This window comes from Lathamus discolor, chromosome 6 (assembly GCF_037157495.1).
Source record: "Lathamus discolor isolate bLatDis1 chromosome 6, bLatDis1.hap1, whole genome shotgun sequence".
NCBI classification, from domain to species: Eukaryota; Metazoa; Chordata; class Aves; order Psittaciformes; family Psittacidae; genus Lathamus; species Lathamus discolor.
In genome coordinates, this window is record NC_088889.1 from 48,700,202 (window position 1) to 48,718,146 (window position 17,945).

General features: G+C 38.6%; 1 protein-coding gene across 3 annotated transcripts in view; it reads left to right on the forward strand.

Annotated features, from left to right (window-relative positions):
• Window positions 1-17,945, forward strand: part of PALS1 (protein associated with LIN7 1, MAGUK p55 family member) — a 59,784-nt gene that overhangs the window by 13,448 nt on the left and 28,391 nt on the right. For 2 of the 3 annotated variants that reach the window (XM_065686704.1, XM_065686706.1), the window contains exons 2-3: window positions 9,782-9,869; window positions 16,600-17,103. In XM_065686704.1, the coding sequence (XP_065542776.1) occupies window positions 16,741-17,103 (363 nt within the window). In that variant the 5' untranslated portion in view covers window positions 9,782-9,869; window positions 16,600-16,740. The remainder of the gene's footprint in view (window positions 1-9,781; window positions 9,870-16,599; window positions 17,104-17,945) is intronic. The other variant, XM_065686705.1, reaches the window with a different exon arrangement.

Consider the following 17,945-nt stretch of genomic DNA (forward strand, 5'->3'; position numbering starts at 1 on the left):
ATGATCCTGATACTCCTCCGCTTGAGCTGGGGGATGGAGGGAGCCTGCAGCACTGTCCTAACAATACTATTTAGCCGCTATAGCTGTGCAATGGGTTGACTAAAATGATAACCTTGTATTTGGATGTCGTTTTCAGTTTATGCAGCTATTTGGATCCTTTTGTGCACTGTCCTCCATAAAATCTTAATGACTTTTGTAAGCTGTTTATTTTTGTAAGCAAACCATTTTTTTCTTTAATTTTTGCTGACTAGTCCTGTTGTTGTTCTAATTAATAATGCATTGTTTAACTTTTGTAGGCTGTTCCTTAACTGTATGTCCTTTTGTGTGTTTCTCTTTTTCATGTGTAGACGTTCTTGTGTCTCTCATTGATGCTGCTGATCTTTAGACCCTGCAGTGATTTAGGTAGACATCAAGATAATACTGCTTAAATAGTAGTTTTGTTTGCACTGGCTAATATTACTGGATTGCATTCTAATTGATTCTATAATTCTTATTTTTGTCAGAGCTGGAAGCTTGCATTTGTAAGTGGGACCCAAAAATCCTAATCCATGTTTGTAAAGTTCTGAAATTGAGAAAGCATATAGCATCACTGCCATCTTGGATTTTATCTGTCATGCAGGGCAAGTATGCCTCTCTTTCTCCATTGCCTTTGGGTACTTCTCTGATCCTGAATCCTTTGTTACTGATCACACAGCACTGTTCTGCAGTGGGTTTGGATCTTACTTGTTCTTTCACTTAAATATGTGAGCACGTGGAATTTTCTTGTGCACATTTTGTTTGAGGGTTTTTTTTTTTTTTTTTAGGTATAAAGCGCCTCTTCTATACCCAGTAACTGTCGGTAACAATTTTGCTTTTAAAAGTCTGTAACTGATCAAAAGTTGTAATTGTTTTGGTGATGGAAAGAGGCTACTGTTGTATGTGCAGATAAACTCACATTAGAGCTTTTCACTACTGAGAATGGGAGGCATCTTTCTCCTGGGTTTTTCTGCCATTTTATTCCACTAAGGTGACTTGTGGAAGGCTCTAGTCATGCCAAAGCCACAGTAAAATAAGTGAGGAAAGGGATTTAGACTAAAGTAAAGGATGTCTCCATCTTGCAGAATCTTATTCTAAGCTCAAGTGGGAAAGCTAGTATCAAGAAGTAGAGGCTGAAATTCACAATTGTTTCAAAACACGGATATATGTGTGTTTTGCAGCATGTGTGGCATGGATTGTTTCATCCTGAATTTTTTTAGCTGTGCTGCTATAATGCATTGTGAGAATTTGCTGCTGTGAAAACTTGTGAAAGTATGTTTAGGAAAACTAGTTTTCCATTCCAGCTGGTCAGATCTTCTCAAATTACCAGGCAAGAGAAGGGCCAAGTATTTTCAGTCTTTGCAGTGACCAAACTTCAGCATACAGTAACTGGAGTTCTTGCTGCTTGTGAGATCCTAGGGATGTGTGTGACTATGGTCTGGATGAAGTTTAGCAACTGAAACCCCTTGTGTAAACCTGACTGGTTTTGGGAGACTCCAGTGAAGGTGTGTGTTCTCCTGCTGCTATGGCTTTGGTGCCTCACAGTGATACTCAGAGTTTTGTCTGCAAAATTAGCTGTCTTTTCCTGTTGCTTACAAGGTAGATGCACCAGGCTAGATTGATTTATTTTCTATGTACGTAACCTTTTCAGTTTAATTTTCACCACATTTCCTAGACCCGAATCAGAGAAAATACACTTTCTGTACTTCCACCCTGTCACACAGGAAATGGAGTTTATCTCTTCCAGTGGACCACAGCTTTCACTCTACTGTTACCATTTGGCTGACCTCTTTGATATGAAAAACTTCATATACAGACAGCGGCAGCTTCCCAAGCAGCGTATGGAAGTGCTTATATTGGCACCAAGCCCCATATCCAGTTAGTGGTCTTGCTGTCTGTTCTGTCATCTTAGTCATGCCCTTTGACACTGAATCCTGCTTTTTATTCAAGCAGGGAATTTAGAGTCATTTGACTTTGCTATTCTTTTGATTGTTGTTTGAATGGAAAAATTACTGCAGTTTCTCAAATTATGAACATCTCTCCATATTATTTAGTTTTAGACTCTCCCCTTTTATTCCTCCCTCTTTTTGTCCTCTAAATTCTCATTCTCTTCTGTGGCATTTCTCAGGGAAAACAAAGATCTGTTCTCACTAGCGTTCTACTGTACACAACTTGTGGTGGTGGTCTGTGGAGCAGCAACTGAAATCTTGACACCTGGTTTTGCAGTAGGGCAAGGCTGCCAGTTTTGGGGTGGAAGCACTGGGAATATTTCAAGCTGTCCTGTCATGTCATCGCTGGTGAATGCCAGTATTTGTGGCACAGTTCAGTTATCAGTTTATTTTGGGGTAACTTCATAATTGTAACACTACTTTCTGGAATGCTTCAGTATCATGGAGTGTTTCCAGTGCAGTCTTGTAGGTAAAACTTGTTAGTTTACTTAGCTCTAGAAGAAAATGCCTGTCTGTGTGGTTTCGGCATAAGGGGGCAGCAACCAGGATTATTATTTTGCTGAAGGGTTTAAAAAGTAATACTTCAACTCAGAAGATCGTATTTTTATAGTTATGTAAATGTGAATTTAAGAAAGAGTACCTTGTGCCCAGAGTATTATGGTTCTTTTTTATTCAAAAGATTAGTAAAGTAAGACTTGTTAAAGACTAATTTACTGAGGGCTTTATTCTTTAACCCAAAGCAGAACTGCCAAATATGCAGCTTACATTCTTAGATAAGCTTAGTGATGGGAAATTTGACTCTAGGGTTTTGAATTTAATAACAGTTTGCGTTCAGTTGGGTGGCATCAGTGTGTTCTTATGAAGCTCAAATTTCTAGTAAATTTGTTCCAAAGGAGTCAATATTATGGTTCTTTTGGAGTGAAACTAAACAATGATTAGTGAAGACACTGCTGCCTAAAGTGGCTAGGAATGGTGCTGTTTATAGTTTATGTCTTTGGGATTATTTTGGGACAGTTTCTCACTTTCTGGCTCAGAAGTACATGATGACTGAGTTCTCAATATTTGGGCAAGAAAGTGTTGTTATATTTTCTTTACAGAGTTTTATCACTTACGTTGGTGTAATGCATATAAACATAAGTTGCATCACTGGTACGTAGAACTTAATCTTTAGGTATTTTTTAAGGGGGTTGAAGTGTGATTGAGTCTTCTAAGTATTGTTCAATAACTTTTTTGAATGTATTTTTAGTATTTAGTGCCCTTTTGTGTAATACCTAATCAGTGTGCTTCGCTGAGTGTTAAAATTCAAAGATACCCTGCATTCATCAGTTGAAGGTGTTCTGCCGCTCTTCCTGTTTCCCCATTGCGAAATACCTGCATTGCTGAGATCTGACATCAGCTCCAGGAGGAAAGCTTTGGTTTAGAGAAGTTTCATTATCTTGCATTGATTAGAATTTGATTTAACTTAACTTTTGTGCACACTCATTTCCGGTAGAAGTGATGTCCAAATATTTTATCTCTTTTCTACTTTTCTGTTGAGAAACTTGTTTCAGGTGTTATAAAAGGTAGGGTGGGACAAATCAGTAAATTTTGAATATGTACAGAAAACTAGGAAGACTGGCTGTTCCTATATTGTGATTTCCATTTTCTCTTGCTGTTACCAATTTTCTGTATTGCAGTGGGTAGCAGTAAGTAATATGAGTTTATGGAACTAATTTTAGTTGTCAGACACTTTAGAAGGTTCTAGTGATGGAGCAAAATTTGTGTTTGAGTTGGTGTTTGGGGTGGTTTGTGTGGGGGTTGTTTTGGTTTTGGGTTTTTTTTGTTGGTTATTGAAAGAGTAATTATATACTAGTTAAGCAAAGTGTAAAGTAGAGGTTAATAAGCATTTCACTGTTTATCCACTTCACTGGCACAGAATATTAATGATGATTGAGATTTTTTTTTTCTTTAATAAAGCAGAAATTAAGTATTCAGCTTTCAACTTTGAAATTTAGGGGAGGGAAGGATTTAAAGATGTTACCAAAGAAAGAAAAGGTTGGTTTTAAACAAAGTTTTTAACACTGCTGTTTGAAGATTCGTCATCAGCTTGCTTAGTTTAAGAATTGAGAGGAAATACTTCAGATGCTGTGTTAGAAGTTCATTTTACTAAAAGATTCACTTCATGATCATAGGCAAAGAGTGGTTTCTGCTGAATTCCGCCTTTCTAGACATTAAATCTTTGTTTCATAGTATGATTTGAGAGTTCTGTGGAGGGACTTGCATCACTTAGCTTACCAGTGATTTTTTCGCTGACTTGTATAGTGATGTTTAATATCTTAGTTAAACAGTTCAAGTGATGATATGATTTTATGGACAGGATTATTGCACCACTAGATATGAAAAAGGTTTGCCTTTCTTCACGTAGAAGGGAGTCTTAAATTCCTGTGATTTTATCAGAATTTTCTAATGTTTTCTTAATAAAAAGAACACTTGCTTTAACAGGGTCTCAAGCCTGAATGTATTTTCTTTGATTTGACAAAAGAGTTGAACTGTGAAAAAGCTGAAAGAGCTCTACAGCCACAGTGCTTATGTTCTTGAGTTCAGTTTGCAGAAAGGAGTTATGTTCTTGTCAGGGTTTTATCTTAATTTGTGTTATGTCTTTATAACCTTTGTGAAGCTTTCTTCTGAATTTTTTTATGAAGTCTAGTAGTGTAGGTTACTTACAAAGCAATCGAATTTTCACATCCTATAGTGAAATTTTGGTAATACTTTGCATGAAGTATTTTTCTACAGGCTTTCATCATGACCTGTGTTTTAAGTTACTAGATGGTATAAGTTTGCTCAGCAGTCTTTATTTACAGTATGATCAAGGAATCACCATCAGGTTTTCGGTCATGGTTGGCATTGTTCCCACAAGTTTAACAGATCATTGTGGTAAATTTTATGAAGCTATAAAGTAAGGGTGATTTTGACCATGTCCAAGTAGTTACCCATATGTGAATTCCATTGTATAGTTATATGTATGGCTGAGATAGTAGTACTTTTATTTCCATTAGTGTTTGATAAGTAAATGTACCATTTTATGCTTTCTGCTGTAAGTACTCAGGAAATTAAGATTTATCTGTTACTGCTGTCCATGGTTTCTCATGCAGTGTATTTATACTATTTGCAGAGGTAATAGATTGAGACTGCTGCTTGAATATGTCCTACACCTGGGTCAGAGCAATCCCAGGCACAGCTACAGGTTGGGCAGAGAAGAGATTCAGAGCAGCCCTGCGGAGAAGGACTTGGGGGTGTTGGTCGATGAGAAAATGAACATGAGCCGGCTTCTGTGTGTGCTCGCAGCCCAGAAAGCCAATCGTATCCTGGGCTGTATCAAAAGGAGCGTGACCAGCAGGTCGAAGGAGGTGATCCTGCCCCTCTACTCTGCTCTTGTGAGACCTCACCTGGAGTATTGTGTGCAGTTCTGGTGTCCTCAACATAAAAAGGACATGGAACTGTTGGAACAAGTCCAGAGGAGGGCCACGAGGATGATCAGGGGACTGGAGCACCTCCCATATGAAGACAGGCTGAGAAAGTTGGGGCTGTTCAGCCTGGAGAAGAGAAGGCTGCGTGGAGACCTCATAGCAGCCTTCCAGTATCTGCAGGGGGCCTATAGGGATGCTGGGGAAGGACTCTTCGTCAGGGACTGTAGTGATAGGACAAGGGGTAACGGGTTAAGAGTTAAACAGGGGAAGTTTAGATTGGATATGAGGAAATTTTTTACTGTTACAGTGGTGAGGCACTGGAATGGGTTGCCCAGGTAGTTGTGAATGCTCCGTCCCTGATGGTGTTCAAGGCCAGGTTAGACTGGGCTTTTGGGTTTAGTGTGAGGTGTCCCTGCCCATGGCGGGGTGGGGGGGTTGCAACTAGATGATGTTAAGGTCCTTTCCAACCCTAACTATTCTATGATTCTGTGATTTTTAACTGTCCTGTTTACATCCTCAGGAAGAGGTCCCAGTGGTTGTAGGTGTGTGGTTGCTTTTTTGTGGTATGGTTTCTTTGCGTTAGGGCTTTTTTTGTGGGGTTTGTTTTGGGATTTTTTTAGGATGAAAAGCTCTTTCAAAACCAGTAGTTGTTGAGATTTTTTTTTTTTAATTATTATTTTTATTTTTGAGGGGTGAGAGAAAGTGGGTGAATTCACAGAATATGGTTTCATGAAGTAAATTTCCATTTAAGTTGACTCTCTGCTGCCGGAGGCAAGTTTCTACTTGTCTCCATTCTCACCTCTTTACCTTCCAGATCTCAACCACTTGTTCCTGCCCCTTTTGCCAATGCTCTCTACTTTCAGATACTGTGAGCTGGTTCAGCATGCCACTTCAACCAAAACCAAACAACCAAAAATATTTTGTAACATTCTGTAATCTTGCTAAATTAAGGTGACTCAATGACAGATAAATTTGACAAGTTTAATAGCTATCAGAGGAGATATTGCCTGTACAACCCAAAAGTGGAGAAGGTGAGGGAGCACCCAGGAGAGAGTTACGAGACTGCAGTCTTTGCCAGCAGCAAACTAGTCCCATTAACAGTCCAAGGAATCATACTGACAGTCAGTCTCCTTTTCTGGTTCTTGTCATACTTTTACGAACTATGGGATCTCTGTTTGGAAGAGTCCAAAAGTAGGGCACATGGGAAAGCCTAGTCAGCTTTGTTTTGCACTAGTAGTTAGGGAGTTAGCTGTGTGCAAGCATATAAATTGTGTGATTTCCCTTAAGAAATTACTAAAATGTTCTGCAAATACTAAGTGACGTGGCTGACACACTGTAAAGAAACTAGGACATTCTTCAAAATCTTATCAGTTCTTTCAGTCTACAAACTTGAGTTCAGTTCTTTCAGTCTGCAGACTTGAGTTCTGACATTGCTGCTTGTCTTCTATCTCTCAGGAGCTAGAAACATTCCAGCAGATTTCAGGGACATGAATTCACTTTAGCATAATTTTTCTCTGCAAACTCCAACTGTCACCAGTTATTTCTTTAGGGATATATTTGCATTTGGATGGTTTCTTTCTTTGGCATTGTCAAGGTTTCTGTCCTTTTTTTAACAGGACATCTCACCATAGTAGTAATCTTGAAATGGGTGTTGTAGAAAAATTTGACATACACTGCATGGCTGGTACAGAACAGTCACCACGATCTCAGATGAGTTTAGGAAATGAGAAATTTGTGATGTCAGAGACATGAGTATCTAAAATAGTTTGGATTTGTTGTTCCCCCCTCCCTCTCGCCCTACCCCTCTCCTGAATAACTGTAGAAGAGCTCAAATGAAATGTGGCTGTTCTGTGTTTGTTTTGTGACTGAATTCTGTGAAGGGCAGAGATTATCAATCATGCAGTTTTGTGGTTTGTGTTATATTTTTCAGAATTTCAGTCTTCAGAAGTCTCAACAGATTTTTGTGGTCCGAAAAAGGGTCAGAAGACCCTTACCCTCCCCCCTCCATCATACCTACAAGTAATATAGTGATGGAGCTAATCAGGTTAAATCATTAAGGACAATAATAATAAAAATTACTTTGTCACCCATTCAGATAATATTGCAAAAAAGAGTTGAAAGAGAGCCCATGGAAGAAGGCTAGAGAAAAAGGCTGGCACTCAAATAAATTTGAAAGACTTAGTCCCTGCATCTAGCCTCTCTGAAGATTGTGGAAATAAATAAGTAATGTTTCAGCATTTTTGGATGAAAGTCTGTGAGGACTATCTCTTTTCCTCTCCTTTTCTTTAGAAGGTATTTCTAAATGTGTTTCAGCAGGTATTGGAATATTGCAATGTAAGTAAGGAAGAAATTTCTTCTTCCCCAAAATACTTCAGATACGGCTTAACAGCTTGTCGTACAGGATTAAGCTAATGCTATTTTGTGTTTAAATGTCAGATGAGATGTCAATTTTGGAACATTGTATCTTCAATTTTATTTGGGATTATTAATAGAATTTTTCTTCAGTCACCTTTCTGAAGTGAAAGTGGCATTTACATATTAATAATCATTAATGTTTACTATTAGTGTTTTACATAGTGAAGCAGTGGCTAGCATTGACATAAAAAATAACAGGCTAAAAAAGTGCAGTGATTAACATGAGACTAGGATGCTAGAGCCCAAGCAAAAAAGGATACAATTTGAAGGGGGTGGGGGAACCTTATAAGATAATTAAAATAGCAGCGTATTTTCAATTTCATAGTGAATATGACCAGTGTTTAAAACAAGGATGGACATGTTTACTTTTAAGACAATGAAATCTGAAGTCTTAACTGTCTGTGAATAGGTGATAAGAAATGACTGTCTTGTTATCATGCTTCTGGCTGCTCTGTGAGATCTGTTAACAATCCTTGGAATTCCAGGAATTTCTTTACTCTTCATTTGTTATGCTGGAAGGTTTCTAAGCATTTGGAATAACTGCTAAATTAAGATAATTCTTTTTCTTTTTTTCACTCTAATATTTTCATTGCAGCCCATAGACATCCCTATTATCCACTCATATTTAAAATATTTTTTCTGACAGGAATTGTTGGTGCTAAAGACTTGATCAGAGCTGGGTATTCAGACATATGCATAGTTGTAGCCTATTAATGTGAGCCATAGTGGGATGCCAGGGTAATAAATCTCCGTGCTGGTTTGGGGTACTGTGAGTGTCAGACCAGTTAATGAGCTGCAGTGGCCGTTCTTTCTGTGAGCTGCTTTTTGAAACCGAGCGTGTTTCCTTTCTTTTTCTTTCTCTTTTTTTTCCCCCCAGGTTTTCATGGGTTGGTGTAGAGAGCACTGCCCTCTACTGTGCTCCTCACCGAAAGCAGAATTCGGGTCTTGCGCGCACAAGGAGTTGCTCAAAGTGTTAAAAGGTGTTAAACTACATCAGAACTTTACTGATGATACAAATAGCAGAATATAAACAGAAGCTAAATACTGTATTATTGAATTGAAAAGCATGCTTAAAGGACCTTGGCAAAAGTCTTAGTTTTTTCTGTGTAGATGTGATTTTCAGCAATAAGCTTCTTGAAAGCCTGTTCTGATTTGTTTCTGTCATCATTCCCTCTCTGCAGTACATCTGTAGTCACCTCAGCTGAAACATTATTCCCCCTTGTGTCTATTTTTCATTAGGTCTAAAAAGCAGGAATTGAGCAATGGTGTTTAAGTGGTAGTTTGTATTTTAAACTGAGGGAATTGTGGCATGTAAGAAAGATTTTTATCCTTAGTGTTTTCAGCAGGTTTTTTCAATCTTAATTAACTTTGGAAGCATTGTAACTATTTGTGTAGCTGAGAAAAAAGCATTTACATACTGCAGTGGAAAGTCAGATTTGTTAGGACTAAAGAAAGCTTCTTGTGCAGTGGTTCTGCTTGACCTGTGCTATCCTTTTTACTGATTAAAGGAGCTCACTACTGAGATACTAATCAAGGAAGATTTTTGCTAGTAGAGCATGCAGCATGTGTTTTTCACAGAAATTGGTAAGAATTAAAGATTTAAGTGTTCCTTTTTCTAAAAATCAGCCTGTTTAGTTCCTTAAAGCTTTGATCATGCTTATTCTAAGTGGCATTAATTTCTTTAGACCTAAAAGAGCTAAAATACATACCAGAAGAATCTATTGTGGTGTATCCAACATAGCTTTTCAACTGATTTCACTCACCTGAATCATTTAGGCTGTGATTTTTCTAATGACTACTGTAAGTAGAACAGTGGAAGTGCTGTATGTCAGAGATTTTCTTGGCCTTGTTGCTGTGTGTTGAGAAGTTTTAGCTGTCTGCTGACCAAGCTTGATAGAACTCACAAAAGGTTTTTTTGATCCTTTGGATTTGAGTAATTGTCTCGATTTCTAACAGGGCTGGAAGACTGACTGCCACGGTCTCAAAACCTGGGGAGGAGCAGCAGAGCGAGCTGAAGAGCAGCACTGCATGGCTGGCGCATGATGTAAGTCCTGTGGAGCTGGCAGAGCTGTGGCCATGGGAACCTCCAGTGCTCTGGGGCCAGCAAGGGAATGCAGGGCTAACCCTGCAAATGGGGGTGCAGCTGCTGCCCAGGGGAGCCCTGGCACCAGAAAAACTGGAGGGGCATAAACATTACCTCCCATGGCCAGATGAGAACTGGCTACAAGTTTGGACATTTGGCAATGAAGCTTTGATTAGTGATAACAAACATAAGTCTTGCATTTCTGCTTCTAATTTTGAAGCAGCAAGAGTTGTGTATCTAAACTACATTGTCTGTCTCACTGGGTGGTTTAACATGAGCTCTTTTAGAAATATATCTGGTAGTCTGACGTGGCTAAAAGTTACAATAGTGACTGAAACAGGAATAATCTGTTCTATTACACTGAATATTTATATAAAAAAGCCTTTGGATGTACTTTAGAAAGGAATTTATGCTTCTGCAGTGAAACAGGTGAAAATCCACTCTCTTGTTTGTCATGTGCAAATATACAATGAAATTGTCTGTGTGTTATAATTTCATATAATTTGTGCACAGAAATTGCAAAGGTATCTTGCATATTTTTTACTGCAAAGGTGAAGTTGATGGAGAAGTCCAAGTAATGTGGCTGTTGATTGACATGATGTACTTTTATTGGTTCGTGTTTTTTATGGGGAACACTTTGTTCATATCAGTTCTGTAGGTAACAGTGGTATGTCTTTGGAAGTAGATAGTGTAGACTGGCCAGTTCTTAAGCTGTGACTTTCTTGATTGTTGCCACTGCATCAACAGATAAGCAAGCCTAATAAAATTGAATGTGTCATAAATTAAATGTTTTTAAATGCAATACTGATGAGATTCAAAGAAGTGCTTAGAGTTTCCCAGGTTTGCCATTCAAGCAGTTTGTTTATACAATTTAAAAAGCTGGAATCTAACCTTAGCATCTGAATTTTCCATCAGTTTCTGTGTGCTTAAATGTTGCAAGTTAACGTTGTTATTGCTGTGGTGCAGATGTAACTTAGAAAGTGCTAACAATGAAAATTACTTTATTTTTGAGGGTTTGGCCCTTTTGCTGTTTATCCACATATATCTTGCACGTTTAAGTGAGCATGGAATGTTAAAACCTCTTGGCATGTCTGAAAGCCCTTTGAAATACCTATGAACTGAGTTACTGTGCTTGACAGATTTTATAATGAACTCTAGTTTGAAATCACTAGAAATAAGAGTCAGCTGGATATTAGAGGAAGAGTTCTTTTCCAATATCAAGACTGTGCCAGAATATCTAACTAGAAATAATGTAAAATATTGTAGACTAAAAAAATCAAATCAACCATACCAGAAGTCAGTTCTGAATGTGTTGCAAAGCTAGTGTAAATAGAATTCTCTTTTCTATTGCACAATTTTTTATATTAAGAACAATAGTATCAAGTAGTCGTAGGTTTTGTAACTTCTACTTGCTTTTGAAAGAGGTCAGACTGCTTCAGTCTGTACCAGGCATTTCATGTACTCTTAAGCTCCACAGGGGATACCTGTGAAGTATTTTCTACAATAAATTCCAGTCTTTAACTTTCATCAAGTAGTGGTGAATTTTATGTTGTGCAACATGGTTTGTGTCGTGTTTTCCTTTCTGCAATTGGCTTCTAAGTCTCTCAGTCTTGCAGGTTCACTGAAATGATGTTGAAGAAACAAATGATGCTTGGGAGGTGATGCAGGGAAAGATGATTTTTTTTTTTTCCTATACTGAGCTCCCATTTTGGGAATTACTACAGGGTTTTATTTTGCAGTTTCTATGACTTGGGTCTTGCTTGCTTAGAAATCTGAAACACTGAGTAAAATCACCAGGAAACCCACCATTATGTCAGCCATTAATAATACATAGTAGTGTTCTCTAGCATAATTTGATCATATTTTGTTAGTAATTCAGATATCGGGAACCATTTTGTACATGATTTTGATCTAATTTTTAATTCACTTGAGCAACCTAGAATTTTTCTTCCAGGTGTTTTAATGAATATTTTAATATACCATGTCTGTCATACTATATGGCTTTCAGCTGATCATAAATCCTTTGCACTGCAGCTGATGTTAAATACTTATTTCTTGTGTTTATAATATAATTACAGATGTAGGTTGGGCTTTTATGTTCTCAACTATGCCAAAACTAACGAAATTCGATTGCAGGTGAGCACTGAACTCCCTCACAGTCATTCAGAATTTGCAGTTTTAATGAATTTTAAAAAGGAAACTATCAAGACTAAACATACTTCCAGTACTGAAAGAATTTTAAACAACACCGAAATGTACCACAAAGCCTTAGCCTCCAGAAAATGTCATTTTTGCTCTTTGGAAGTTGCTGAAGCAGAACAAATTTAATTTTACTGTACAGAATTTGGTTGTTAAAGCGATTAGGATTGTTATGCACATCAGCCACAGTCCGCAGGAAGCAAGTAAAAACTTAAACCACCTTAGAATCATAGAATAGTTAGGGTTGGAAAGGACCTTAAGATCATCTAGTTCCAACCCCCCTGCCATGGGCAGGGACACCTCACATTAAACCATCTCACCCAAGGCTTCATCCAACCTGGCCTTGAACACTGCCAGGGATGGAGCACTCACAACCTCCCTGGGCAACCCATTCCAGTGCCTCACCACCCTAACAGGAAAAAATTTCTTCCTTATATCCAATCCAAACTTCCCCTGTTTAAGTTTGAGCACGTTACCTGTTGTTAAAGTGCGACTGCAGGACAGCTCTATGTTTTATGTAACTTTTGTTTGTTTCTTAACTGATTTAGATCTTAAATACTGAAAGTGAGCAGCTACTGTTATAGGCTACTTAAATGTCTTGATTACTCTGTTCCAAGAAATCTTATGCTCTTTGAATCTTGCATGGACTTACATTGAAAATGTAAGCAGTGTTACTAGTGATTGCCTATTACTGATGTTTACCTCAGGCCATTTTTTGTTTCTCTGGTCTATAGTATGCTAAAGAGATTTAAACCCTTCTCATTCTATATACAGATACATGAGTTTTTCTTGTGCCCTTTTTCTGACTCTTTGTCTTAGGTAGCTAGTATTTTTAAATTTGATGGAGGAAATGTAGCTAATCCCACCTTAAATATTTTTGATCAGTTAGTAAATACTGGCTATCAACTTTGTTTTCTGATGTGTAGATTCTTCGTTAGTGAGTGAGACAGTACTTAGCTTACACATGATTGAGTGTTACGGTGGTATCTTTGAAGTTGGTTTTACTCGTGTATCCTCAGGTAGTGCGTTTGACTTCTTTAGTGCTGAATAAATGGATATTCATCCCCTCAAAATTGTTTTGACACCCTTTAGTTGTACCCTATGGACTGAGGAATGTGAATTTTCTTTCAGCTTGTCACAGTTGAAAAAGATGAATGTAAGTTTCCAAGGGCTCAGTCCTCAGGCAAGCTGTGGCCAGTACAATGTGGGTGAAAGAATTTGATTTACCTTCCACCCTCAGTTAAATTAGTGCTTTTTGCAGTTTTATTTGTACCTAGTGAGATTTCATTCTTTGGGATTGGCATTTCTGTACAATGAAGTTGCCTTTACAGAAGGGGAAATGTAGCTTTCTGAAGATCTTTTTGCTAAATTGTTATCTGTCATTCTCTGAATTTAAGACCATTTTTTGATACGGTGCTTTATATAAGCCAGTCTGAATGCTAACTTTATGTGATTTTGTTATTTGAAAGCCTGATCTTTTTAAGTTGGGCACTAACTGAAGGTTTTAGAGGTGCCAAATAATTATGTAGTACTTGCAGTGGCAGCCCCACTACTGTGCAGCTTTTGATGGACTTTGTTGCCTGATTTTTTTTTTTTTTTCCTCAGTATGGGAATGTTGAGCATTGAAACAACTTTCACGTATCAGTGCAGTGCAGTTAAGTATATTTTAAAGGCAAAAAAGTAATTTTTACTACCATTGAAATGCTTTAATATTTCCTACTGTGAAGATTTTGGTGGTAACTGCAAGGAGTGGCTGGACAGGAAATAAAGGAAACTGTTGCTGTAGGTAGTTGTATACTGCTCCTTATGAAAATGAAAAGCTGTACTTCCTTAGAATTGCAGGCTGGCAGAAACTTGTGTAGGAGTCTTTGTTGGTGTTCCTCCAAAGCAGAACTACTGATATTTAATTTTCAGCTTAATTACAACATAAGCATCTTTCCTTTCCTCCTCCAAACACAAACATTGCGTTTAAGAAAGCTGGTTGTGAGGTATTTTTTTTTGGTCTTGATGCTTCAAGTGTATAATAAGACTTTAATGTATTTTGTAGTATTTCCTTTCAGTAGACTAAAAAGACACTTGAAAAATTAACTGTTGGTAATGCTGTGCACGACTGCTTATTGGTTTTATGACCTTTTAATTGGACTTATTGAGGATAATGTATCTATCACTGGCTTTGATATAGAAAGGCAATGTGGTATAAAACACATTGGAATGTATAAGTAAGAGCTGAGTTGTTACATTTATCAGGACACTGAAGTTCTTGAGTCTGAATCATCAAGAATGCAAAACCAAATAAGGTTTAAGGATTGGAGTGTCACTACCTGACTGTGGAGATTTTTGTTCTCTGTGAAATCTACACTTCTGTAAACCCACACAAGGATTTCTACTCTTGTATTTAATTCTTTCTGCTTTAGTACATACCTATAGGAATTATTAAGAGTTAGTGGCTAATCAGAACTGTCCAACCCTTATCCTAGGACTTTATCCCTATTTGGAATTGTGCAAATGCAGCTCCAGACTGCTTTATAGAGTATCTTTGGAAGAACTCTATGCCCAATTTGTTGCCTCTGAACCTGGGAAGTGATGTCTACATAAAAATGCCTCAATTTATGAATAATAAATGCAAATACCTTTACTTGCATTTAACTTACTAAACTTCTTGTGAGCTTCTTGTTACTCCTATTTAGAGCTTGTAGGATCATAAGTATGGTTTGTGTTGGACTTTTTAAGAATGAAAGGATAAACTAAAACTGAGTGAGAACTTTCAGAAAACCACTAATTTGTAAATGTGTGTATTAAGCGTAGAATCTCCACTGCTTTGATAAGGAAATACAGGAGGCTTTAAGGTTAGATTGAACAGTACTTCTTTTCTAATCTTGGCATATCAAGTTTATTTGTGTGAAACAAATGTATGAGGGTTCTGTAGTTCTTAGTAGGGGAAGCACTATGTAAGTGTGAAGGAAAAGTTACATTGTTGTGACACCTGAGGACCTTAGCAACTTCTTTGCCTCAGTCTTCACTGGCAAAAGCTCTGACCACACCACCCAAGCTCTGACCACACCAACCCAATTTCTTGAAAGGTAGACGCAGGGACTGTGAGAATGAAGACCTTGGGCCCACTATAGGAGAGGATCTGGTTTGAGACCATCTTAAGAACCTGAATGTGCACAAGTCCATGGGACCTGATGAAATCCATCTGTGGGTCCTGAAGGAGCTGGCGAATGAAGTTGCTAAGCCACTGGCCATCATATTTGAAAAATCATGGCAGTCAGGTGAAGTTCCCGACGACTGGAAAAAGGGAAATATAACCCCCATTTTTCAAGAAGGGGAAAATGGAAGACCCGGGCAATTACAGACCAGTCAGTCTCACCTCTGTGCCTGGCAAAATCTTGGGGCAGATTTTCCTGGAAGTCATGCTAAGGCACATGGAAAACAACAAGGTGCTTGGTGACAGCCAGCATGGCTTCACTAAGGGGAAATCCTGCCTGACCAATTTAGTGGCCTTCTATGATGGGGTTTCATAAGTGATGGCCAGGGGCAAAGCAGTCAGTGTCATCTACCTGGACTTGTGCAAAGCGTTTGACGCTGTCCCACACGACATCCTTGTCTCTAAATTGGAGAGCCATCAATTTGATAGGTGGACCACTCGGTGGATAAAGCGTGTGGCCATCCAGCCAGTTCAAAGAGTGGTGGTCAATTGCTCAATGCCCAGTTGGAGACCAGTAACAAGTGGTGTCCCTCATGGATTGGCGTTGGGACCGGTCTTGTTTAACGTCTTTGTTGGTGTCATGGACAGTGGGATTGAGTGCGCCCTCAGCAAGTTTGCCAATGACACCAAGCTGTGTGGTTTGGTTGACACGCTGGAGGGAAGGAATGCCATCCAGAGGCACCTTGACAAGTTTGTGAGGTGGGCTGATGCCAACCTTATGAAGTTCAACCATGCCAAGTGCAAGGTCTTACACCTGGGTCAGAGCAATCCCAGGCACAGCTACAAGTTGGGCAGAGAAGGGATACAGAGCAGCCCTGTGGAGAAGGACTTGAGGGTGTTGGTTGATAAGAAACTGAACATGAGCCGGCTTCAGTGTGCGCTCGCAGCCCAGAAAGCCAACCGTATTCTGGGCTGCATCAAAAGGAGCGTGACCAGCAGGTCAAAGGAGGTGATCCTGCCCCTTGCTATTCAGCTGTCGTGAGACCCCACTTGGAGTATTGTGTACAGTTCTGGTGTCCTCGACATAAAAAGGACATGGAGCTGTTGGAGCAAGCACAGAGAAGGGTCACGAGGATTATCAGGGGCTGGAGCACCGCCCAGGTTGGACAGAGCCTTGGGTGACATGGTTTAGTGTGAGATGCCTCTGCCTATGACAGGGGGATTGGAACTTGGTGATCTTAAGGTCTTTTCTAACCCTAATTATTCTGTGACCTTGAGAATTGTCTTTAATGTTCTCTTATTAATGCAGTTATTCATTAACTTATTTCTAATATCTTTCATTAGAGTCCTTCTGGATGTTTCTTCAACTGTCTTGTGATGGAAGGGAAATATTTTTGAAGTTATAATGGATGTTTTATGCAACATCATAGCGAAAACTGGCCTAATAACAGCATTTCTGTTTGAAGAGGATAATTAAAACCAATCATGACAACTTCTCATATGAATGGACATATCACAGAAGATTCTGACATTGAAGTAAAAAATGTGCATCTTGGATCTCCTGAGGAACCTCAGAAGCACAGAGAAATGGGGGTTGATTGCCCTGGCGATTTGGGCTCCAGGATGATGCCCGTGCGGCGGAGCGCTCAACTCGAGCGAATTCGACAGCAACAGGAGGACATAAGGCGCAGACGGGAAGAAGAGGGGAAGAAACAAGAACTGGACCTTACTGCTTCTATGAGGCTAAAAAAACTGGCACAAATTCCTCCTAAAACTGGAATAGATAATCCTATATTTGACACAGAAGAAGGAATTGTTTTGGAGAGTCCTCATTATACTGTGAAGACACTAGGTAGGTAAAATGCAATGAATGGACTAATAGGGAAAATAATTAGTTGATACAATACTAATGTTCTTTTAGGCCACTGAAAACCTAACTTAGCTAATTCGTATGCAGGTTTAATGTCTTCTGGTTCTGTGGATTTGGAGTGGTTTGAGGGTTTATTTGTTTATTTATTTAGTCAAGCATCAGGCTGTGTGCTTCAGCAAACAGCTTTTCAAAACTGAGTCCTTGGGGGACCAGTCAAATGCCCTGTGGGTAACTAATGAATTCAGTGGATGTCTCCATTGTCTTTACGCTGGGGAAAACCATGCAAGCAATACCCAATTTTATCATGTTTGATGAAGCACAGACCAGAGTAAGCAATTAGTAAACACTTATTGTAATTTAAAATCAAAACACAAGTTTTTAATATTTCAGAGAAACACTCTGGGGATTTCTTCTGACTTTCTTGCATTATCAATTTTTCACCTTGTATAATTTACACTCTCAAAGTGTTGACATTGATAGTGAAAATCTGCTTACCTTAACACTTGGACATTGATGAAAATGTAATGTTAGTAATTTTTAAAGAGAGTGGTTCTGAAATGGTTTGCTTCATAGCTGTCATTGTTAGATACTTGGTTGTGAAATTCTTTTCTTAGAGGGAACACAAAACAGAAGATGCAAAGATTGATGTCAAACGGTAGAAATGAAAGACAAGGAGTTTTAGGACATGTAGTTAGGCTAGATCATGATAGATCTATATAGGCACCATGGAGCTGAATTAGGGCTTCATAGGCATCTATTTCAATCAGAGAAGTCATGACATAATATTGGCAAGCATGCAAACATACTACTGCTATTTCCT